This window comes from Aedes albopictus, chromosome 3 (genome assembly GCF_035046485.1).
Source record: "Aedes albopictus strain Foshan chromosome 3, AalbF5, whole genome shotgun sequence".
NCBI lineage: Eukaryota > Metazoa > Arthropoda > Insecta > Diptera > Culicidae > Aedes > Aedes albopictus.
In genome coordinates this window covers 326237041-326263519 of record NC_085138.1, presented here as the reverse complement: position 1 = coordinate 326263519, position 26479 = coordinate 326237041, and the positions used below count along the sequence as shown (strand labels likewise).

The following is a 26479-nucleotide window of genomic DNA, read 5'->3' as shown; positions in this document are numbered from 1 at the left end:
ATATGATGCACATAATTGGAGCGTGGGATTTCACAGAAGTTTACATGACATATCATGTAAAAGTCATGAAACATCATGTAAACTTTCATTATATGTCATGTAATTCAGCATGACTCTGGGTGTTTACATGACATACAACACAAATTTACATGATATATCATGTGAACCATCATAACACTAAGCTTACATGACTAAACTGAAGTTTACATGACGTGTAAATCTCATTATTTTTATCTGTGTGTTTTGCCATCAACAAAAAAAACATGTTCAAAAATCAAGATCATGTCATTATCTGTTATCAGTTGGGATGAAGATCTTCTCCAGTAATTGCTGCACTTTCTGTGTTGCTTGTTTCATGTATGTTTTATCCGACAATTCTCTTCGCTGCTCCCGCAGATTCTTCCAGATTCCTACCAGCATTTTTCTAAAATTCGAACAATTCTTTCCGGGAGTCTCACTTATAAGAGACATCCCAGGGCCAACACCGAAAGATTTTTTTTAAATTTAAAAAAAAATATCCAGCAAGAACCTTTAGAAAAAGTTTCAGCTGAAACTCCGGTAGAAATTCACGGAGTAGTTTTAGAAGAAAGCTCACGGAAACTTATTGAAGAAAGTCCGCGAGTAACTGCTGCAGAAAATTCGTGAAAGACTCACTTTCAAATTCGAAGGAGGAGCTTTAGTGGTAAGTAGCTTCTATAGCAAATCCGGAAGATCTCCTGTGGGAAATTTCCAAGAAGAACACCGGAAGGAATCTCAGAAAATCTTCAAAAAATATCCCGAGAGAAACTCAAGGAGGAACTTCGCCACAACATCTACGATGTATCGTTATAAATAACAGTTTTTAGTTAAATATACTGGAAGAGGTTCTTAGAACCATCATAAAGCCAAAATAAAAGGTATAATGTTATATGATGGTTCTCAAAGCCTCCACTAGACTAATTGGCCTTGTAGCATGGTTTCTAGATGGATTTTGCCTTCCAGATTCATTCGCGTCCACATGAAATATGCAGCATCTGATTTGAATCGTCAGCTGGTCAGAATTATCTGTTGGATCTTGTGGAGTTTAGTATTTCACTGAGATGGAATCACCGCTCACGTGCAGCACACACAACTTACCCAGGCTGACGTCGGTTCGCAAGTGGCAAGAGTGAACGCGGTTGGATGACGCCTGGTGTTGTTGCTACGCAAGCAGGGATGCTAACATTGTCTGCTTGACAGTTCGCATCATATTCAAATGCGCTATATCGCCTGCTGTGAACGTTCTCTTTATCACAGCTTTATTCAGTACATCTTATATCTCACAGATCTCGTAATTATCTTCTTTTTCCATTTCCATCTTGATTAATCTTGATTAATATTTCCCGTCTTTACGTCTTCCCGTCACAGATCCTTAATCTTCCAGTATTTGAAATTCTTTCCGGTTTTCTCTTGGGAGTTTTCCAGGAGATCTTTCCGGGATTTCTTCCAGAATTCTTCCAGAATAAATCCTGTAATTCCTGGGAATACGACTAAAGTTCCTCCAAGGATTTTTTAAGAAGGTTTTCTCAATTTTTCTGCATGAGTTATTCTCGGATTGTCATCCAAAGTTTCTACTGTAATTTTTTTAAGAAATTTCGTCGTGCTTTCTTCCAGAGTTCCTCCGTATATCTCTACAGGAATTTCAGCTGGGCTTATTCCTTAAGGTTTCATCTGCTGTTTTACTCGCAGCTTCTCCCTGGACTTCTCTCAGAAAACTTCATCCAGTGTTAGTCCTGGGATGTCTTCCAATGTTTATTTTCATGGATTTACCCTGAACTTTCTCTTAAGATTTTTCCAGAAAGCCGCCGGAAATTCTGCAAGAGCTTTGCTAATATTTCTCATGGAGTTCTTTCCGTGACTTGTTTCAGAGCCTATTTCTAGCTTTTTTTTAAACAGTACGAGAAATAAGTATAAAGACAGAACCGTTTTCCATACAAAATAATCATGTTTAGGGATCAAAATCTCTTTTTCTAGCAATTAGATTATGATGAAATTTTGGATGCAATTTTAAAATAACTAGAATTTTGGCTAGTAATATAAATCATCATCCATGCAAACGTTTGCATCGACTTTTCAGATTCAAATAAGTATAAAGACACGATTTTCATACAAAAAAGTGTTTTTATCCTTATTTGAATCTGAAAAGTCGATGCAAACGTGTGCAGTGCATGGATGATGATTTATATTACTAGCCAAAATTCTAATTATTTTAAGGTTGCAGCCAAAACTCCATAACAATCGAATCGCTAGAAAAAGAGATTTCGATTCCTAAACATGATTTTTTTGTATGGAAAACGGCTCGGTCTTTATACTTATTTCTCACACTGTGGTTGTTTACCGGATTTCTTGTAGTGACCACCTGAGATTATGTTTCTATAGATTTTCTTGGGATTATTCCCAGAGCTCTCTCCGGACCGATGCTTCTTTTGGAATTTCTTTAATGCAGTTGCTCCCGGAGCTCTTGTAGTCTTCGGAATGTCTTGTGGGATAACTTACCAAATTCTTTAAAAGAAATTCCCGGAGAAATATCGAAAGGAATCCAGGTGATATCTAGTGGGAAACTCCGTAAATACTTAATGAAGAAATCTCGAGAGGTACTTCAAAAGAAATCCCGAGAAAAACTGGGACATCACTGAAAAAAGTTTTGGAGTAATTTCAGGATAATATGTAGGAACTCTAAATACTTCCTAGTGATATCCCGGAAAGAACTACGGGGATATCCGGCGAGGAAATCCAAGCTAAATATCGGAAAACTCTGGAAGTAATAAGAAAACTATCCCGGAAAACCAGTAAGAAAAAATACTGAAGGAAGGAACTTTGGATAAACTTTGTAAGGATCTCAAGGAGAAATCCAACGAGAAACTTTGGAAGCATATAGGAAACTCCTACTGAAATACAGGTAGAAATTTTAGTAGATATCCTAGGAAAAACTCAGAATTCTGGAATTTCAACATTACTACAGCACCAGCACTGTGAACAGATATCCAAGTTCAGTTTCAAAATTGTGTGAGGAATTTAATGGTCATATGGTATGTTGAATCACTAATTGGACGTCTGTATTTTTTTTTTCGATTTTTTGGAGTAGAGTTAGGGGACATTTGAGCAGGGGACCTGTTTTCGGCACTTTGTGTTTACTGTTAACTTAAATTATGGAGATATTTCTTTATAGTTTTTTTTTTTCTTTTTTTCTTTTTTTCCTCATTTGTAGAGCTTTTTAACCACTGCGACCATTATTTAGGAATATTATGGTATGACCCATATTTGGTGCTTCACAATTGAGCTGTGATAGACAATGGTTGATGTTTACTATATAATATAGAAATTTGATAAAATTAAGGATAATTTTAAAATTATAAACTTTAGAAATTTCTCCCTAGAAAAACCTGGAAAATTTTTGGAGTTCGAAGACATCCTGCTAAAATTTTATTCATAAATGTTTAAGCGGATTCCAGGAGAGCTTCAGACGAGTTTCAGGGTATTTGAAAATCATACTTGACGATACGGTCTGGTATACCAAAACTCTTTAAACTCGGAATAAATAGTATACCGTATTACCCCGCCACTAAGCGACTGTTGTCGTATTACCGGGGTAAACTTTTAATTCGACAAACTGGTCACCCTACACCATCTTGCTCATTGAAGTTCGGCAACTCTATTTTTGTTTTTGTTTTGGTTTCCGAATTCGTTATGAAATTTCAACAGATATTACGGGGGTGCGAGAGAAGTGCGTGTTCTTTCTACGATCGTTGCCTTTCACATGTCATTCCGGTTGGTCTACAAGCGGTTTAGGTGTCTAATAGCACCAACTCAGAACTTCCGGAATTAGCGGATGCAACCGGAGCAGCTGCGGATGCGAGTATAAGCGCGATATCAAACTGTTTTGCATTTGCATTTAGTGTATATCGCTGCGACATTTGAACACTTTTTAATTCGACATAAAGGGTGTCCACGATGAAATTGGCACACAGAAGATATTGTATAACTTTTGATTGCGTTCACCACAATAGCTAATTTTTTGACCATGAATAATATACAAATGTGTAGCTAATACCATAAAATTTTCATTAAAATCGGTTGAGTATTGGCGCAGATATTGTCGATATCATAAAATGAGATTTTAGAAAATTTGGGCACCCATTTAAAAAATTGCTTTGGCTATAACTTTTTAGTTACCTCATCAAAACGTTTGAAAATTTCACTCGATATTCTTAACATAGTAGGGGGATTCACTTAACTGCGTAAACTGATTAAACTGATTAAACGTCGCGATCACCAAGGCAATCTTTAATTATTTCATTCGCAAAATCATGAAACATTTCAAATAAGCAGAAAGTCATGGCTTACGCAGCAGTTTAATCTGTATAGTGAGTACCACTAGTATCAATTATGTAAGTGGTAAAAATTTGATCGAAATCGGTTCAGTACTTTTTCTAGTAAATATGCAATGCTGAAATCGCTTCAAGGTAAATTTTAGGTATTTTTTGACCATTTTTAGTTCTGCGTGCACTATTTTGACTGTAGAACTGGTAACACTGTCCCGATTTTTATAAAACTTTGACAGTGTAAAATTGTTGTGTTAAACTGTTTACAGTGAAAATTTCAGCCATTTTTGTTGAGTACTTTCAAAGTAAGAGCAGTTTTAATTTCACTATACCAAAAACCACATCTGCTTAATGTGACATAGTGCGACATATATGGCTATAACTTTTTAACGGTATGATCAAATTGAATGAAATTTTGACAAATTACTTCTACATACATACTTTACGTACATGAAAATTTTCATTGAAATCGGTTCAGTATTTTTGGCGCCAGAGTTGAAACGGCAAAAAAGTGATATTTTCCAAAATGTGTGTTTGCACAAGATTCTCAAGTGGCAATTCCCTTGCTTTAACGATATCTCCGCCAATACCCAACCGATTTTATTGAAAATTTTATTTTACACATAATATACTATTCATGGTCAAAAAATTTGCTATTTTGGCGAACGCAATCAAAAGTCACACACTCAAACCTCCATTTAGGTAGAATCCATTTAGGTAAAATCTATTTAGGTCCCTCCATTTAGGTAACGTTACCTAAATGGAATTTGATTGTGTTCAGATCAGTTGGAGTACTTAAGATTAGATATAAGGTTGGTTTACGGGAAAGTAGTTGCGAGTGGTGTTAAGGGGCCCGAGGAGGGATGTGCCCCCCGCCCCTTTCCATGCAGTGTTGAAAAGTGTCAGTATCCAGCGTAATTTTCAGCTGATATTGAGATAAGCAACCATCCTTCCATTATTCAATAGATATCAACTCCAGCATTGATGATGTCAAACCCGACATCAACCTATCATCCACCTGTTTTTATTTTGGCCACCAAACCCAACATAGACCTAACAGTTGTTCAATGTTGGTCCAACAATGGCCCAACATATGATAAAAATTGACCCGACTTTGACCCGATATTCAATAATTCGGCACCAACATTTCAAAAGGGCGTAACTGCATTTGGAAGTAATACCTTCTTTCAAAGCTGTAGGTCATACTGCCTCCCTTACACTCAAACCACCGTGGTTGTCGGAAAGAGGAGAGTTTTTCCCATCTGGTACTTGTTGTGAAAAACATGGAAATCATAACACATGATCCACAGCTTTAAAAGAAGGCGATGATCCCAAAAGCAGTTACGCACTTTTGAAATGTTGGTGTCGAATTGTTCAGTCTGGCGGAATTTTGCAGGGTTTTTCGTGTTTCGTGCCCAGCTAGTCATTTGAATGAAAATTATGATCTAAGACCCTCCAACCCTTATAATAATAAGAAAAAGCGGGGTACGAATAAAAAAGCGTCGAACCAGCGGGGTAAGACGGTAGCAAAACTATGCTCTTTGAGAAGGATACCATTAATGTTTTATAAACATTTTGCATAAAATTTTGTCAAATATATTATTATGCTTATGGTTTGATCAATTTGAGTACAGGAATGGACCACACCCCATACATTTTTGCCCATTCTACTTTGCTCTGATCATAAAACAGTATCATATTCAAATTGAATTATCTTTACCAATGGTTAAGCAACAAATTATCTTTCCTACATAGATAGTTCACACCAAATGCACAATATTGCACATTAAAATAAAAAAAATCAACTCACTATTGGGTAGATCAAGTTATCTTACCATATTAAAACGGTAACAATAGTAGACCCCCTTAGATTAACCCTAAAGTGATACCCTAGGCTTGTTAACATTTATATATTTGCTCAAGCACCTAATCGAATTATTATTCCAGCCTGCGTTTAATCACATGAAACTGCTGTCCAGAAACATGAACCACGGTATCCCGGTGGAAATTTACCGGTACAAACTGATTTGAGCATGAAGTTGGCCAATATTGTCTAATATATACCCTATATTCCAGAAATGAATCCAAAACTTATTTCTACATTTTTGTCAGAAGTCTGAGGGGGCGTCCATAAATGACGTAGCTTTTTTTAAGCGTTTTTTAATACCCCCCTCCCCCCTCGTAGCATTTCGTCACAAATTCGGATACCCCCCCCCTATAAATGACGTAGCTTGTTAAACAACCCCCCCCCTCAACAAAATTTTTATGTCAAAAAGCAAAAAAAAAAATCTAAACTTTGTTCGGATTTCAATTTTAACTTGTATGTTTAACGAATATTATGAAAAAACAACAAAAGCAAGAAAACATTGTCGATCGCCGACCTCAAAACCATAGGTGCAACCAGTGGAGATTATCACCGAAGCTAGTGACTCAATAAACCACCAATCGTTCTGCTTGATGCCGTAGAACAGGAGGTTGGAGCTCCCAATATAGTTAATCTGTATTGCAATCTGTAAACTGTAATCTGTTAGGAATATCAATTTGGTTTCGTTTGAATTAAATGCACCATGGCATTTGAGGGATCCTGCAGGAGTTTCCTCTAAAATTATTTTAGCAGTTGATTCTGGTATTCCTCAAGGAGCTTCCTTTGGGATTCCCATTTTTGAGAATTCCTCCCTTTTTAATTTCTCCAGCACTTCCTTTAAAGATCCTTCCAAGAATTTCTTCCGTAATTTCTTCTTCGATTCCACCAAAAGTTTCTTCTGAGATTTCTCCGGGAGTTTATTTAAGGTTTTTTTAAGCTTATTCATGATTTTCTTCAGAAGTTCTTTAAAAGTTTTCTTCTCCTCTCTTCCACCAGCAGTTCCTTCGGACATCTCTTCAGGGATTTTAACCGGAATTTATTTTGAGATTCCATCAGAACTTCTTTCTAGGTTTCCTAACGAAGTTCCTTTCGGGATTCCTCCAGGAGTTCCTTCTTGGTATCCTTCAGGAATTCTCTCAGATATTCATTCCAAGACCTCCACAAGAAACCCCTCCGGCATTCTTCAAAACCCCGCTCCAAGAGTTGCTTCTGGTATTCCTCCAGGAGTTTTTTTTTCGGATTCCTTCAGGAATTCCTTCCTGGATTCTTCTGGGATTCCTCGAGAACTTTCTTCTTGGGTTTATCCAGGATTTTTCCCCGGGACTCCTCCGGGAACTTTTTTCGGTATCCCTCCATTCACTTCTTCCAGGATTCCTTCATTTTTTCTTCTTCCTCCCCTGTTGGGGAAATTAGCCACTGTGTCCAATAAGCTGAACTTTTGTGGCATTCCTCCCATATTTCCTTCAGGAATTCCTCCAGGATTTCCTTTTTAGCTTTCACCAGGAGTTATATCTAGATATCTTTCAGGATTCCACCAAAGTTATTTTCAGTATTCCTTCAGAAATTACTTCCGGGAATCAATTGAAAATTTCTTCCGTGTTTTCTACAGAAATTAAACCAGGATCTCCTTCTCTACAAATAACTCCCTCTGAAATTCTTCCAGGAATTTATTCAAGATTTCTCCAAAAGATCCATCTGGAATTGATCCAGGAACTCATCACGGGATTTCTTTTTGAATTTCTCAATGATTTCTTTTCAAGATTCCTCCAAGAGTTCCTTCTGAAATTCATTTGGAAGTTCCTTCAGGGATTCCTTCTGAGATTCCTCCAAATTCTATTGGAATGTTTTCAGAAGTTATTTTTTCTGGAATTCCCAGTGGGAATTCTTGTGGAAATGCTATCCTTTTTCTTTTGGGGAAACCTATTAAGAACACCATGAGATAGTCCTTGCAAAGCTACTAGAGGAGCTCTTTAAGAAATTGTTAGAGGAATTCTTCGAGGAAGTCCTGTAGAAGCTAATGTCAAATCAAATGGGGTTTGCTGTGTTAATTTTTTTGACCATTCCGGTCACGGAAAAATAATGCACTGAACGAAAATTACTTGAGCGAATCCGTTTGAAGTGCATACCTCGCATAATGAAAGTAAAAATTGTATTAATTACGAAATACTTTTTTCAATAGGCTGAGTAGAATGCTACGTAGCATATCATAAACCCCTACCCCCCTATCGTCACACATCGTCACAAAATCACAAACACCCCCCTCCCCCCTAAAAAGCTACGTCATTTATGGACGACCCCTGATAGGAATACTTGGAGAACATTGCCAAGCCAGCAACACAACCCAAAAGCCAAGCGTGCGGGTATGCAGCAAGACCATGCTGAAGGTGACGGAATCGGTATCTGGTAAGTCCAGAAACTTATTGAAATGAAAATTTTCATAACATCCTTGGGCATAACGGTACCCTCATACCTGCTGCACAACATACACACACCTGCACAATGGTCATGGTCTAAGAAAGCTCTGAAGTAATAACTGTGGAAGTGGACATACAGGCAGGCTTGGAAAGCATCAGCGTCAACACGAGTCGTCACGCGATTTTTACAGAAGCACCTCTCTCAATGTCATCGAATCGGGAGACGATGCCCAAGAGAGTCTAACAATATTCGCTCATTTTTCGGTCATGACGGAGCGTGACATGGTTGTTAACAAGGCAACTACTAGCACATCGATGGGCTTTGTTATTGTTTGAATCTTTTAAATCATCAATTTATGTCCTCTCTATCTTTTAAATACAACGACTAGCCCAAATTTGCTTAGACCATGTGTAAATTTTAATTTCATAACAATATGGAAGTTTTCGTCATGACGCTTGATTATTGCGAAATGACATGACGAAGTGCGTGATTGCTCATTTCATTTTGTGACGATGAAAAGGCCTACTTGTTCATCGTCATGGGATGGTCACGACCAATAACAGGACTGCATACAGGGGATACTCAAAATAACTGGGACAGGTAAAATTTTCACTTTTCAAAAAATGTTCAAACCGCTGTTACTTTTCGAAAAGGGCATCAAGTATTCTCAAATTTTTACTGTAAGTTCATCAACTAGTTGTGTATCAGTGGTTGAAATTTGGAAAAGATCGGGCCATTCTACACAAAGTTATAAAAGTTCTATAAAAAGGTATAATTATCCGATAGCCAATTTTGAGCTGTTATATCTCCGGATTCAATGATCCGAATGCAATGAAATTTATAACATTTATGACTTATATAATGAGCTTTTAAAAACATTTGACTAAACTTAAAATTCTTCACACGAAAGAAAATTATTTTGATTAGATTATTTTTCAAATATAACACCAATTTATCCAAAACTTCATCATCGTTTCAAAATTCGAGATAGTAATTAGAGTTCATTTAAATTCCCTCTAATTGAATTCAATATATTTATGTTTCAAAGGAAAGCAACCAAATAGCCTTCATTAAATTGAAAAAGTAATGGGATGCATATGCAAAATAGATAAATTTTCTGAAAAAAAAACATGGAATAAATGAAATCGCCATAACTTTTTTTCTTATTAATAATTTTAAATAAAGTCAACTGTTTTTCAAACTTCATTATATTAGCCATAAATGATCAAAATTTCATTGCATTCGGTTCATTGAATCCGGAGATATAACAGCTCAAATGTGGCTATCGAATAATTATACCCTTTTCTAGAATCTTTATAACTTTGTGTAGAATGACCCGATCTTTTCCAAATTTGAACCACTGATACACAACTAGTTCATGAGCTTACAGTAAAAAATTGAGAATATTTGATGCCCTTTTCGAAAATTTACAGCGAGTTGAACATTTTTTGAAAAGTGAAAATTTTACCTGTCCCAGTTATTTTGAGTATCCCCTGTAGAAAACTTGAATGAGAAGCAGGTTTTACCCCAGTTGGGACGTTATTTTAAAAATAATAAGAAGAAACTTCCATGAATTGCTTTGCTTTGAAAATTTTCTTCAAAGTGGTCATAGAATGGGGGAAACGTTTATGCAGCACTAACTACTGCACGGAACTGCCAAACTATCCAAAATTGAGTTCTTTTGACGCAATCCCATAGTTCCGCCCAATAAGCCAAATTTGAGTTAAACTCACGATTAAACTCACACTAGGTAAATTGCCTTTACCTCCAGCAAAAAAATATACTTAAGAGTAGGTAAATTCAACCCAAGACCCCCCCTCATTCAACCCAAATTTGAGTATACCTACATTTACTCAAAATTGGCTTATTGGGCTCAAGGACCCCCATTGGGTAGACGCATCTCTGTTTGTTTTTGACAACATCGGTGGGGGAAAGAGGGAAAACAACCTAATTTTGGGTAACTAGTTTATTCGATATACTCAGCTTTGAGTAAAATCGACCCAAAAATTAGGTAGTTTGATTTCTCCGTGTGGGGATGTAGATTCAGTGATACCCTCATCATAAATTCCATGGAGTTGAAGATTGAGAAGGCTGGTTCTGTGTGGCTGCCCCCACTCGCAGAATACCCATTGAGAGAACGGGATTTGAAGTTTAAAAGCTTTTTCCCATATAAAACTTGAAAAATCACCAAAATTTGAAAAAATATTTCGAAATTTTCAAAACTTAAACAGATGCTTTGCACATGAATACATAACTGTGAAAAATATTACAATCACTACAAAGTTGTTCAGCTTTGTGTTATGTGAACCAAAAATCCATAATGGGACTGTTATGCGGGTACTTTTAATATGGGACGCTCATGACTTGGTATTTTTACCACACATTGACATAAAAAATCCTAATTTTTATAATGGTTTTTGGAAGTACTTAAAAAATGATGACTATTTATAATGTTAACTCAAAAGTGATGATTAGCCAAATGTGACTGTTATGCGAGTGGTGGCAGTGAAAATAAATCATGTTATGCTGTCGAAATAACATTCCTTCCCTTTCCCGATAACCTAACAACATGGGTAACGTCGTTATTGACTTTTTAAATGTGGATTCTCAAATTGTGCACATTATTGAGAATTATTAGCTAATCCCAAGCACCATTCATTGGTTCTCTGTGCATCTTCGATTGTTCTGGTCAATCTCGGACTAGCAACTACGATGTGTATGGCTATCTTTGCTTTGCTTTGATAGAGATTAAGATTGAGATTGAGAAGGATATTAGGACATGACTTATCTAAAAAGCTTGAATCGAACCTAGGGCATTTACCAAAGATAGAATATTTAACACTAAAACTACTCAACTTACCCCAAAGTACGGATTCTATCCAAAAGCCTCTTATCTGGATTGGCCAAATTGACCAACCGATAACCAGCCTTGTCCGCCAAGTAATGCGTTATGAACAGCTTCCCCAGGGGATCCACATAACCGTAGCATCCATACATGGCTCCATCCAAGGATCGCTGATGGTGGAACTGCGTTTCCCCCTGTTTCACCGCATAACCGTACTTGTAGCGGCCTAAAACGGAAAATCAATCGTAAATATATATCAAGAAATCACTTCCACATTTTTAAACTCCCACAACTCACCTTCCTTGAGATTCCGCTCGTTGTACACCACATCGGAGCGTAGCTGCTGCCGGGCGCCAGTAGCCAGTCCAGTCCAAAAGGCCATAAGGAAGCAAACCTGCACAAGAAAAGCAGATGAAACATTCCGGTTCCGATTAGTTAGTGCTTGGCAGCGAAAATTCCATCAATTCATGCAAATATATGTCGTCCACCCGTTAGAATACATTACGCGTCGGGTGTCGTGTCGATTGGTGATATACAGTTTTGCGACGTCGGAAGTATTCGAATGCTGCCGCGCGTAGCAACGAGACATACCTAAATACCACTGGCCAGCTGATTCCAGCTTGACTGTCTTCCAGAGCTAGTATTGAAATTCCCAAAGTTGCGATAGGTCGAGCGAAAATATTCCTACTGGCTGGTTGCTTGTCTACGAAAGGATTCCTAAGGAACCACCGAATGATTTCGTGAATTTTGGTTTATGCTTCCAGCAAAGCCCGGGTAGAGCTTAATGGCAAAAGAATGGCAAATTTTACCATTGAAACAGAATGTTTGAATGGCAAAATGTGTTATTTGTTTGATTGAAATAAGAGTTAAAATAACAAAAATAATAACAAAATTTTGGTAGCAGAAAAACTTAAAAATAACTTATTTTGCCATTGTAATAACAAAGTAATGGTAAAGCATGCGGATTAAATTGGAGAACAAAATAAGTTATCATTGAGATATTGATAACAAAATAAGACTAAAATTAACTGTTATCGGTGAATAACAAAATATGACATTCTTGAGTTATTGATAACAGAATAAAAACAAATTTAGCTGTTTATGTGGCGATCAAAATAATGGTAGGTTTAGTTGTTCAAATTCAATTTTAAAATAATGGTTGATTCAGTTATTATTTCAATGTAGCAGAAGAAAGGTAAAATGAGCTATTTCTTTTTTATTTTCTTCAATAAAATTTAAGTTCATCAATCAATGTAAAAACAGTTTTATTTTGTGGAAACTCAAAACGAAACGAACTTAAAAATCAAATTCACTTTGATGAACGTAGCCACTGTTGCCCCGCGATCTACTCTGGCTTCTCCTATTTAGGAACGTTTGCGCAACGTAGGGTTGTTTGCGATAACATTCGCGATATGCTTATTAACCATATTGGATTTCTCCATCGCAATTCCTACGGGGTCCTGGAGAATCAGTCGTCAGCAAAAATAAAAGTTTATGTTGTACACAACTAATAGAATTGATGTATACATGTGCAAGAAGAATCCCACTACACCAGTGCCCTAGTAGCTTTCTTAAAAAGATCGAAAAAGATAGATACGTCGTTTTACAAATTATACTCTTTAATTGTTTGAGTTCTAAATTAACATAAATTGATGTGCATCAAATAGAATCCATTGCGAATCAAACACACAGCTGAGAATCCGGATTTGTTTACTTTTGCGAGATACATCGAATTCAAAAGTTATGCTTGAAATATACAATATAATAGTTAATGGTATATTAAGAGTAAAATATGTTATGGTTCCTAATGTTTATAAATAATTTCTCACTATATCAAAATAATGGCAAATTTAGCTAGGAATGTAAATTATGTTATTGTTTTGATATTTTATACAATTCATCATATCATTATTGATCATTCATCATTTTGTTATTGATGTGTTCTTTACCATTTTTCATGAATAACATATCAATGACAAGATTTGTTATGATTGTATATTTTGCTATTGATTTGCCATTTTAAGTTTTTCATAATAACAGAAGAATGGCAAAACGAGATATGATGGCAAAACCAGTTATTATTTTGTCCTCTGTTTGCCATTAGCCTCTACCCGGGAGGTTATCTCAGTTTTGCTGTTGGAATCTTCCTTGAGCGAAAATTTACAATCGAGTGCAGAGCGCAATAAATCACAGAAAAAGCGATCATCTTTAAACAATTAGCATTTCAAGAATTGATTGCCAATTCATATTATGCATAATTTTGTTTGTTTAGACAATATGTGTCTGCTTGCATAAAATCGAATGTTTCTTAATATGATATATTCAGCAGTGTGAGATAACCTATAAATCATTGGACTGGGTTCAACGGATAGTCCTCAAAATGTCAATATCAAATGACATCAAAACTTAAGTGATTTCAATTAATCCCAAGAGGAATCCCCGGAAAACTTCAAGATGAGTTTCCGACAAAACTTGTGGAAGAATCCCAGCAGAAGTTTCAGAATAAATCCTTAGCGGAGTTCCTGAAAAAAAAAATCCTAGATAAATTCTCATCTCTGGTTCTCAATGTTTATTTTTTCATAGGAAATTAAGTGTCCCTGAAAACGTTATTCTGCAACGCAGTTACCCGGCTGTTCTTGTTACAGTGATTCCTCCGTTGAGTGATATTTCGGGTTTTAACAATCTACCATTTCCAAACTTTAGGGGTAAAAGCACTACCCAGGTAACCAATAAGCATTTAAATAAGCCATATTTCAGTTTTGTAACTACACTCTACCTGCTTACTGTCATATGATAGCAGTTTGACTGCTTAACTGACCTAAATTAGCAATTGAAATGCTGCTAAAAATCTGACAGCTGTTGCGAAGCATATCAAAAGCATGGTAAGTTTTGGCTAACAAGCACCACAACTGCTACTTTTTTGCCATAGAACTGCTACGAGATGTTGAAAGCACAACACATTTCAATTTTCTAATTTATCTATCCCGACAGTAACAGCCGCTATCATTCGGATGTCCTTTCATTTATTAGCAATTAAGTAAATCAATTCGCCTTGACGGAGGCTCTCTGAGATAATTGCGCTGTGCGTGAAAACAATTTTTTTAACATGGGAAAGGATAGGAGCTGCATTTTCAAATGCTTCTAATTCTTTATAGAAATTTTTTTAAGCAAAACGTTCTTAATGTTATCGAATGAGATTTTGATACGCTATATTATAGACATAACATTGTGATTTAAAAACATTTTGTCTAAAACCAGTTATAGTGTAGCTAATTGAAAGTATATTGCAAAACATTAACTCTTTTTTCAATCTGAAGTCCCTAAAATATTTTAGAAGCATTTGAAAATGCAGCTCCTATCCTTTCCCATGTTAAAAAAAATTGTTTTCACGCACAGCGCAATTCTCTCAAAGAGTTCCGTCAAGGCGAATGGAAGAACAGAAGCAGTCAGTAGTGTGCGGTAGTTCGGCAGCAGCAAAGTTTTGCGCGCTCGATTTACTAGATTTTTGCGATTTTTTTTTTCCTCTTCCCTCTGCGGGGCTCCGACGACGGGATGCCAAGCAGTCAGTAGTGTGCGGTAGTTCGGCAGCAGCAAAGTTTTGCGCGCTCACTTTGCTAGATTTTTGCGATTTTTTTTCCTCTTCCCTCTGCGGGGCTCCGACGACGGGACGCCAAGCAGTCAGTAGTGTGCGGTAGTTCGGCAGCAGCAAAGTTTCGCGCGCTCGCTTTGCTAGATTTTTGCGATTTTTTTTCCTCTTCCCTCTGCGGGGCTCCGACGACGGGACGCCAAGCAGTCAGTAGTGTGCGGTAGTTCGGCAGCAGCAAAGTTTTGCGCGCTCGATTTACTAAATTTTTGCGATTTTTTTTTTCCTCTTCCCTCTGCGGGGCTCCGACGACGGGATGCCAAGCAGTCAGTAGTGTGCGGTAGTTCGGCAGCAGCAAAGTTTCGCGCGCTCACTTTGCTAGATTTTTGCGATTTTTTTTCCTCTTCCCTCTGCGGGGCTCCGACGACGGGACGCCAAGCAGTCAGTAGTGTGCGGTAGTTCGGCAGCAGCAAAGTTTCGCGCGCTCGCTTTGCTAGATTTTTGCGAGAGTGAGTTTTTGGAGGCAAAGTGTACAGGCCGCGTTTTCATTCGGTCGTCGTCGTCGTCTATTTGACTGCTCATCTTCGTACGGGGCGATTTATGATACGATAAATGCAACAAACAACATTTTTTGCGATTTTAGTCAACAGACGTTGAAATGTTCGTCACGTCAAGTGTCGGCCCAAGTTCCAAAGCCACGTTGGTTCAAATCACTTTATTTTCTCTTTCGTTAATTTTCGCACTTCGAAAACTATCTGAATGGTTCGTCATCTTCGATGTCGGCATGTGTTTTGTTTTAGTCCAAATGAAAATAAGTGGTTTGATATTAATAGGGTTGCATGAATCACTCCACTTACCAAAGTGAACTCATATCATGCGCCCTTTCCCCTCCCCACTAACAAAAAGTCCTTCCCATGACAGACGTGGAGACGCAGAGGTGATCTCGGTCTTTAGTAAGCAACGCACGTCATAATAACATTCCTTTCCTTCCTCGATGACCGTAAGGACGTGGCCGGCGCCGTTATTGACCTAATAAAGTTTGGAATTCTCGAAGATGCACATTGAGGACGGTAAGCTACTCCCAAGCTCCGTCTGTTGGTTCCTTGTGCAACTTCGATTGTTCTGGTCAATCACGGAGTAGCAACTACGAATAGTACGGTCATCTATGCTCATGCTCATGCTCATGCTCAATTAAGTAAATCAATGGAAGAACAGATTTTCTAGACAAATTTGCCCTGGTTCGTTTCCTATAATTGATTTTAATTTCCAGCATGCGAGAACACCAAAACGAAATGAAATAATTCCTGGTGTGAGGTTCAAGCCTAGGTTCAAGCCTTAAATTGACCTAAAAATCAGCGCACATTACCTGATCGTCAATAGCTTATCCTGTAGCGCAGTTCAGCACCATCATCAACCCGTGGATCGAGGGATTGAATCCCAATTTCGAAGAAATTAGCAAAAAATAAACAACTCGGCACCTACATTTCAAAAGGGCGTAACTGCATTTGGAAGTAATACCTTCTTTCAAAGCTGTAGGTCGTACTGCCTCCCTTACACTCAAACCACCGTGGTAGTCGGAAAGAGGAGAGTTTTTCCCATCTGGTACTTGTTGTGAAAAACATGGAAATCATAACACATGATCCACAGCTTTAAAAGAAGGTGATGATTCCAAAAGCAGTTACGCCCTTTTGAAATGTTGGTGTCGAACTGTATATGCAGAATGTGCACAAGCTTCAAAAGTTGAACTAGGAGAGAGAGAAAAAATGAAAAGAGCAAGGGAAACACTGAATTGGGGGAAATGAGCAGGGGAAATATTTTTGTTTTTTTTTTTTTTGATAATTTGGGGGATAGGAGATACAAGCATTTATTCAGCCGTATATCGGGCCAAACCCTGCATTTAAGTAGCACTTATGGCGCATATACGACAGAACAGCATTTAATGACCTGCTGTAAAGGCGTATATAGTGCTAAATAAATGCCATTTTAACTGCTTATTGGTTACCTGGGTATAGTCTATAGATTTCGGTAAGATTTTTAAAAGCATTTTCAGATTCGGCATCAACATATTTAATTTGTTCAATAATTTTCCAATCACAATTTGAACCCCGGATTCAAAGTTTTCAAATTTGGCTTTTGACTATTTATTTATAAAGTGTTGTATTTTCTTGTAAGATTTTTTTTAACGGAGCTTGATGCAGGTCCGTTCAGTACATACACAGAGAAGCAGACGTCACAATCTGTTCGCCTTCCATCGATCACCTGTTTAACGGCTGATTCAAATTCTTAACGTTTAAAGTTCGATGCCAGCGGCACCCATGGGTGCTGCTATGAATAATATTCATTTTTTGCCGATAATTCAGTTAAATTTAGGTTACCGAGCACTCGGCTGTGCGGATCTCGGCAAAAGAATGAAAATAAGCCGAGCTCAACTAAGGGGCTGTCCATAAACCACGTGGTCATTTTTTTGGGACTTTTCAAACCCCCCCCCCCCCCCCCCGCGTGGTCATTTGTCCATACAATTTTTTTTATTTGTCCATACAAAATGGTCATTGGCCGAACCCCCCCCCTTCATGGCCACGTGGTTTATGGACAGCCCCTAAGTTTGCATAATTGTTACACAGCCAATTTTGACACATTATTGTGGTTTTCATTATTTACCAACATTAGTAATTTTCACCTTCTAAAGTGAATTTTACAAGCAGATTTTTCTATAAAACAATAAAAAGGAGTTTTAAACATTGGAATATAAAACGAAAATAATGAAAGTGTTCTTTTGTATGAAAATCGATTCATATTATGAAATGATTGCTTGTTGAGTGTACCTGTTTTAATGAGATTTGTTGTATTGACTGTCAAACGATAAACTACAACGATCCACGCGCCACCATCTTTCGAATTGTTGTTTACGGTGAAGCAACACCGCGAAAAAGGTACATGTGCTCTCCAACATTCGAAAAGTGGTGGCGCGTCGATCGTTCTACGCTAGCGATTTTGCGGTGAAGTCATGACATTCGGAGGCGAATTGGCTTTCAAGGGCAAAACAAAACGTACTGTTACCCATCTTCGTTTCGGTAGCGCAACTACCGAACTGATGATGTTTACCTTTTTACCTTTCTCGTACACCAAGGTGTACCGAAAGGCTATATGTTCACTCCAAAAACGAAAATTTGATAGAACCTCCGGAGGGGTCAAGTCTTATATACCAATCGACTCAGCTCGACGAATTGAGGTGATGTCTGTGTGTGTGTGTATGTGTGTGTGTATGTGTGTGTACAAAAAACTCACACTTTTTGGCAGTAAACCTCAACCGATTTTATTGACCGATAGTTCATTCGACGCGGAATCTGGTCCCATTGTTTCCTAATGAAAATGGTTCAGATCGGTCCAGCCGTTCCGGAGTTATGGCCATTTAGGTGTTCCGGACCGGCACCCCAGGAAGGGGCCAGATATGAAAACGCTACAAACCCATCCATGCGGCACATCAAACTACGGCATTTTCAATAACATGATGAATGGTAAGCAGAAAAATAGTCTCAGACCATATCTGAACCGGTAGTGTCCCGGAACCGGTTCCGGGTGTCCCGCCGGAAGTGACCAAACATAAAAGTGAACTAAACCCATGCATGCGACATATCAAACCGCGGCTTTTTCGATAACGTGGTGAACAGTAACCACGAAAACATTCTCAGACCATATCGGAACCGGTAGTGTTCCGGAACCGGTTGCAAATGTCCCGCCGGAAGTGGCCAAGTATTAAAGTTAACCAAACCCATGCATGCGACATATCAAATAGTGTCTTTTTTGATATCCTGATGAACAGTAAGCAGGATAATATTCTCAGACCATATCTGAACCGGTTGTGTCCCCGAGCCGTTTCCGGGTGTCCCGTCGGAAGTGGCCAAATATAAAATTGAAATAAAACCATGCATGTGACATATCAAACCACAGCTTTTTCGATAACCTGATGAACAGTTAGCAGGAAAGCATTCTCAGACCATATCGGAACCGGTTCCAGACGTTCCGCCGGAGGTGGCATAGTATAAAAGTTAATTAAATCTATTCAAGGGACATATCAAATAGTGGCTTTTTTGATATCCTGATGAACAGTAAGCAGGAAAATATTTTCAGAACATATCTGAATCGGTTGTGATCCAGTACCGGTTCCGGATGTCCCGCCGGAAATGGCCAAATATAAAAGGGAACCAAACCCATGCAAGCGACACATCAAATCGCGGATTTTAAGGCATCTTGATTTAACAAAAAAAAAGTTTCCGGCCATATTGGGGACAACCGGTAGTGTTCCGCAACCGATTACGGTTGCCCCATCGGAAGTGATCAAATGTAAAGGAGAACCAAACAAAAAAATTCGAAACATTTAATGACTTTTTAGGTAAGCTGATGAACGGTTAACAAAAAAATCATAGACCATGCTTTGGAAGAAGGTTGCGACCATTCATTTGCAAAGATTTACATTCATTTGTTATTATCTCAGTTCAGAAGCATGCTATCGAAAAACAATGTATGGTTAAACCTTGTAATTTTATCTGAAAGTTTGCCGAATAACATTGGGGTCGCACACGCATACCAAAGTCGTGAGCGAGCTGTGAAGGTAACTCTCCACGCGGTGAATGTTTATAACATTCACGCTGTGGAAAGTTGCCTTCACAGCTCGCTCACGACTTTGGTATGCGTGTGCGACCCCAATGTTATTCGGCAAACTTTCAGATAAAATTACAAGGTTAAATTCATCCATACATTGTTTTTGGGTAGCATGCTTCTGAACTGAGATAATAGCAAATGAATGTAAATCTTTGCAAATGAATGGTCGCAACCTTGCTTTGGAAAACCAATAGTGTGCCGTAACCGGTTCCAGGTGCCCCGACGGAAGTGGTCAAATGTAGAAAAAAAAAACCAAACGCATACACGCAGCACACTAAATAACGGCTTCTTCGATAACGCGAAGAACGGTCAGCAAGAAAATAGTCTCAGGTCAGTAGTGTTCCGGAACCAGATTCGAGTGCCTCGCCGGAACTGGCGAAATGCACGAATGAACCAAACCCATACATGCATTACATCAATTTGCGACTTTTTAGGAGAACTGATTAATAATTTGCATGAAACTAGTCTAAGACCACATCAGGGACAATCGGTAAGTGGTAAAATGTGAACCGAAAGTTGTAAATGTGAAATTGAATCAAATCCATGCGTGTCGTACCATAAAACCACGCTGATTCGACAATGATTGCTGTCAAATTACCCGTGTAAACTTTCAATTCGATAAACTAACTCTATTTTAGTTCTGTTTAGATTGTATGATTTGTTTTTGAACACAAATCTTACAGATATTGTGGTGGTACGAATTGATAGCTTGTATATTTTACGATTGTTGGCTTCCGAGGTTCACTGCGGTTGATCACCAAACGGATCAGGTGTCGGAATGCACCAAATTAGAACTTTCGGAAGTAGCAGCTGCACGAGGAGCCGCTGCGGGTGTAAGTAACATCACAATATCGTATCATTCGTATTTACAGTGTATTACACTGAGACATTTGATCATTTTTTTAGTTCAACAAATTTCGAATGAGCGGGGTACAAGTTAAAAAGTGTCTTATTAAAGAGTGATGAATACGCGGGGTTTGACAGTACATCAAATAGCAGCTTTTTTGATAACTTCTTCTTTTTCTTTATAGCTCGACGTTCGCATTGGAACTTGGCCTGCTTCTCTTCTACTTAGTGTTCTTTAGAGCACTTCCACAGTTAATAATTGAAGGGTTTTCTTTGCCCGCCATTGCATGAATTTGTATATTGTGAGGCAAGTTCAACGATACACTATGCTCAGGAAGTCGAGAAAATGTTCCCAAGCGGAACGGGAATCAAACCCGCCGTTTCTGGATTGGCGATTCATAGCCTCAACCACTAGGCCAACTGGAGACCCTTTTTTGATAACACGATGATCGATTCGTAAGAACATAGCCTCAGACCATATTTTAGACAACCGGTAGTATCCCGAAACTAGTTCTGGGTGTCCCACTGGAAGTGGTCAAATGTAAAAGTGATTTGTACCCATGCATAAGATAAATCAAATCGTGGTTTTTTTAGGTAACCTGATGTACGTTAGCAATGATTGCCTCAGACTATATTTGGGAGACCCGGTGGTGCTCCGGAACCTGTTCGGGAAAATAACCAAATGTACCATGCGACACATCACATCACGGCTTTTTTAATAACCCGAGGAACGGTTAGCTAGAAAATAGGCTCATACCAAATTAGAGACTACTGGTAGGGTTGCACAACCTGCGTTTGATGCTTCGCCGGAACTACGAAAGTAAATAAAATCAATGCAAGCGATAAATATGTGTAAGAGAACAAAATCTTGACATATTAAACCCACATACAAACAGACGTCTCACTATACTCACTACGTTCTTGTTTTTAACGGTCAATAAAATATAACCTAGACTGTGCAAAAAAAAAACTTTATCGAAGACCGCAAAGTGATCTGTAAATGTGTAAAAAGCTATATCTTAGCTTGTTAGTATCGTCTTGATATTGATCAGCTCCCAATGTTAGTGAAGGTACTCAAGCAGTCAACTGAGAAATCTGATATTATTCAGCTCTGCTTTTACGCTGAACACAACGTCGGAGTATGTGCCATCAATAAGTTTTAAGTCAATTCAATGATGGCTTTGATAAAATGCTTGCTTTTCTTAAAAAATATCAGGATTCAGGAACACTTTGACTTACGTCGACGGAAAGATCGTGAGAACATATACGACGAGAAAGGCACTATCACCTCTAGGTGGATTAATTTGGGTTTTTTACATACCTATCCACATAATCTGTTGGGGGAATTATTTTATTTTTCCTATATACTTACAACCCACATCCGACAATTGGGTTTTTTAATTTAGAAAAATGTAAAGATTTTTTGATTTTATACGAAAGAGCACATTTTTCTGAACCACCATGATTTTTTTCAGATTTTTAGAACTTCATTTTGGTACCTAAAATCGCTTTCGAAGAGATTTTTCGAAATCACCTTTTGACAGCTGCCCAACTGCTTGACAGCTCCGCCCAGTACAAAATGCGACGAGGGGTGATTCGACAAATCGCTCCCAAACAAACTTCAAACTGATTTTTAAATAGGTTCCCGGGCACCAAAATTCATGAAAATTTGGATTTCGGCTCAGTTTTGCATGCAGATTCTGAATATGGAATTATCTCAACACCGCTAAAGAAGCCAATTTTTTTAAGTGGGAATGGTAGAACTTTCAATTCCCTCGGTTGCACGTACATTAGTTTTGCATTTTGTTCCACCATTTCCGTGAAAAATGAGATCCGGCTTGTGCAAGTGAGGAGTTGAGGTTAGAATTGTAGGATATTCTAGGTTAGATTTGCTATCCACTTCGCCTGAACGATTTTCAGACCCAGAAATATCATACTTCTAATTAGTTTTCACTGCCGTAAAAAATACTGTTATGCTCAGAAAAGTTATACCTTCGGATCACACTCATTTACTCGTAAATCTCAATCTGACTGTAAAAATAATGAATTTCTTTCCAATGTTTTGAAACCCCGAACGAATTTGACATTGCTTTCGGGAAGCTTCATCACGACGACGACAACACTTGTAACCGAGGTGGTAAGGGACTGGTTCAAAAATAAAAGATTATCATGTTACCATTGTAGTGGTGGAACAGAATACACACATCGAATAAGTGAGACTTTCGTCTCACTGTGAGAACTGTAAATCATAGGTGGTACTCCGATACTCAATCGGATCGAGATAAATAAAGGAGAACCTTATAGTCAGTACTCTGCACAAGACGTATTTTATTATCATCCGGAAAATGGACTTTTTTCCGTTTATAATAGTGGCGTACGAGGATGAAGTACGGTTTTTTTCAATAGTTTGTTTTAATGAATGTGGCTTGTTAATTTGTCAGTGCTTCAAGTGCGTGCAATCGGCCTATTTAACGGGTTTTACGTGTATCCGCAAGTTTATACGTGCAGTGCAATAGTCCAATAATTTCCCTACGTGATGTGTCTGGTTGATGAACAGAACATTTTCCTCAATAACATTGTTTTTACCTGTTGCAACAGATTTTTGTTACATTTTGTGTGACTTTACTTATGTTATGTTACTTATGTGCATAGATGTCATGTTATGTTTACTTATGTGCATAGAGACGAACATAGAGAAATCACAACATATTTTAGTGTTGCACCATTTTGAATCTGGCTTAAAGATTCTTTTATTTCAACCACTACGACAGTTTCGAGGACCATTTTACCTTTCCTTTTTGTTCTAAGTAAGCCCCTGGAAGAGGATTACCGCCATGGTATCTTTGCAGCCCGAGAGTGAGTGGTACTGTTTTATGAGCAACAAAACCGCAGAGGCAGAGAGGCTCCACAGTGAGAATGAGTAACACCTATCAACGAACGTTATGATCAGCAGGACCAGAAGTCAAATTCGCCCCCAAAACGACGATTCGGCCGCTTGGGAGTGTTGTCGTCGTCGTGATGATGCTGCCCGAAAGCAATGTCAAATTCATTCGTGGTTTCAAAACATTGGAAAGAAATTCATTATTTTTTACAGTCAGATTGAGATTTACGAGTAAATGAGTGTGATCCCAAGGTATAACTGTTTATTCTGAGCATAACAGTATTTTTTACGGCAGTGAAAACTAATTAGAAGTACGATATTTCTGGGTCTGAAAATCGTTCAGGCGAAGTGGATAGCAAATCTAACCTAGAATATCCTACAATTCTAACCTCAACTCCTCACTTGCACAAGCCGGATCTCATTTTTCACGGAAATGGTGGAACAAAATGCAAAACTAATGTACGTGCGACCGAGGGAATTGAAAGTTCTACCATTCCCACTTAAAAAAATTGTCGGATGTGGGTTGTAAGTAGGAAAAATAAAATAATTCCCCCAACAGATTATGTTGATAGGTATGTAAAAAAAGGTAAACATCATCAGTTCGGTAGTTGCGCTACCGAAACAAAGATGGGTAACAGTATGTTTTGTTTTGCCCTTGAAAGCCAATAAGTATTGGCTTTCAAGGGCAAAACAAAACATACTGTTACCCATCTTTGTTTCGGTAGCGCAACTACCGAACTGATGATGTTTACCTCTTTTTACATACCTATCAACATAATCTGTTGGGGGAATTATTTTTTTTTTTCCTACTTACAACCCACATCCGACAAATTTTTTGACGTAGGACTACGTCTCTCTTTTCTATACCGGGTGTCATTCTAAATTTTCAGAAATCAGCCGCGTTACGTTTAAAGTGGAGATTTTGAGCGTTAATAGCTCAGCCATTTCTTGTTGAATTTTCAAAATTTTGGCACCAATCGATTGCAAATCTTTACACCAATTATGTCCAATAATAATATTTGCTGTTTTTCAATAACAAACTATTGAAAAATTGGGAAAAGTGAACCCATGTTTATTCCAGCCAATCACGATCGAGCACATTTTGGAGCACATTTTGGATGCTCCCGTCGAATATAAAAGCTACTGCTTCTTCGCATCTTCCCTCATTTGCCTTTGTCGTCTCGAGGTGAACGCATCGAACGAGAGCTGCCCACTTTCTTCGTTTGCGTTTTCGCTCATTATTCTTTGACGGCCGTGTTGGCTCGGCGTCGGTGGTTGTCGGCAAGGGTGCTGTTGCACATTCGCCTTCTAACCGTCTAACGCAGCAGACGAAGGAAAGAATACGTTTCATCGATTGCTCGGCGGTGGTGGCAGAGGCAGCAAAATCCACAGAAAGATCAGCGACATACGAATTTGCGAGTTGCGTCGCTGTCCTCGGGGCTCGGTCCTTTCGCCGATTGATTGGCGGTGGCGCATTGATGATAGCATCAGGAACATCCAGGGCAACAAGCGGCGGGCCAATTTTCGACGGCGTTCAGCATTCAGCACGGAGGAATCCAACACGCATTGCGTGGCATTATAAATTCATGTCATTTTTTGTCTAAAATCTTTCAAAATTCAATCGGTTCTTTTCAGGACCATAGAAAATTATTCATCAAGAGTTGTGAATCAGATAATTATTTCATTCCATCATGGATCGGTAAAAGTGTGGTGCAACCGAAAAGTGAAAGATTGAATGCTTGGTGGCCCCGCAAGAATGATGATGCCGGCCACTAATGGTTCCATCCGGAATTTATCAACCCTATCCGAACCATTTTTTGTGAAACATCGATAAATTATAACGTTGTTCGAGTTAAAATGATCTTAACCTTACAATATTTTGATTACTTTATTCGTTAAATGGAAATTTTCTCATTTCTCGGTTGATTAACCGTTTCAAGCGTCTGGTGCATGCGGGGCGGGTCATGCAAATAAAATATACTGAAAAGCCAGCCGAATGGGAGGAGCTTCATCTGCTAATCTAGGGCATAAAAGCTGCTCCCTCTGATTTCTTTCGTCATTTTCGTTGGATCAGTCAAGCAGGGTGAATGTCACCTCCACACCTGAGTGTAGGGTCCACTTCCGGAAGCAACTCTCGCAACGGCAAACTCCAGCTCTCCAGTTCAGAAGCTTTCTCCGGTCGTTCGGATTCACCAGACTTCCCACAGGTTCGCTGTCCGTCGTCCGCCGACGCTCCACTTTATCGCAACTGTCACTCTACACACTCATTCGTAACTGCTCAATTCGCATCATCTACACACTCAATGTAAACATAGAGAGTGCATGCCAGTACAAACCCTACACCCCCATCTTTCTTTAAAAAAATGTTATGAACCTGACATCTAAACAATCTCTCTTTATGTAACACTAAAACTACAGGCTCCCTTGAATTCAGCAAATTTAACCCATGCTCTGAAATGCAATACCAGCCTTATTATCACTCAGCAGCACCCATCATTTACGCTATGCAACTCAATACTTGAAAACAACAATCCACAATGCCTCCGCTGGACTTTGGCCTGCCCAGTAGCAACATTCCATAAGCAATCTAACATCAAGGACCTTCCCCACCTGCTATTGGACGAACTTGCTCATTGTGGAAAACTCATTGATATATCACATCCAGGAAATCTCGAATACCTTACGATCGAGACGGGAATCCACCCGAGCAGGAGAAAATAGCTGAAGAATACCAAACTTAGGTATGGAAAACCGAATACCTACAACCTGAATGAGGTATTCATAAGCCCTGTTTAAGAGGTTAAATACCTAAAATAATAACTGGTGTTTTCTGTGCATAACACGTAAATAATGACATCAGGTATGGCAATACCTAAATAATAATCGGCGATTTTTTTCCATACAAACAGTGATTTGTCCATAATTGAATAATACCTCAAGCAGTCCTCAACACCAAACCAATAACTCGTTGAGGTATTATATCAATACCAACACAGTACCTAAATAAGTTATTTTCCACGTCAGGATAACCGACCAATACCTTGTC

General features: G+C 38.5%; 1 protein-coding gene across 1 annotated transcript in view; it reads right to left on the bottom strand.

Annotated features, from left to right (window-relative positions):
• Positions 1–26479, bottom strand: part of LOC115266850 (uncharacterized) — a 57126-nt gene that overhangs the window by 6836 nt on the left and 23811 nt on the right. Inside the window, exons 2-3 of the mRNA XM_062842838.1 lie at positions 11762–11858; positions 11480–11690 (exon numbers count right to left, since the gene is read on the bottom strand). Coding sequence (XP_062698822.1) covers positions 11480–11690; positions 11762–11858 — 308 coding nt within the window. The remainder of the gene's footprint in view (positions 1–11479; positions 11691–11761; positions 11859–26479) is intronic.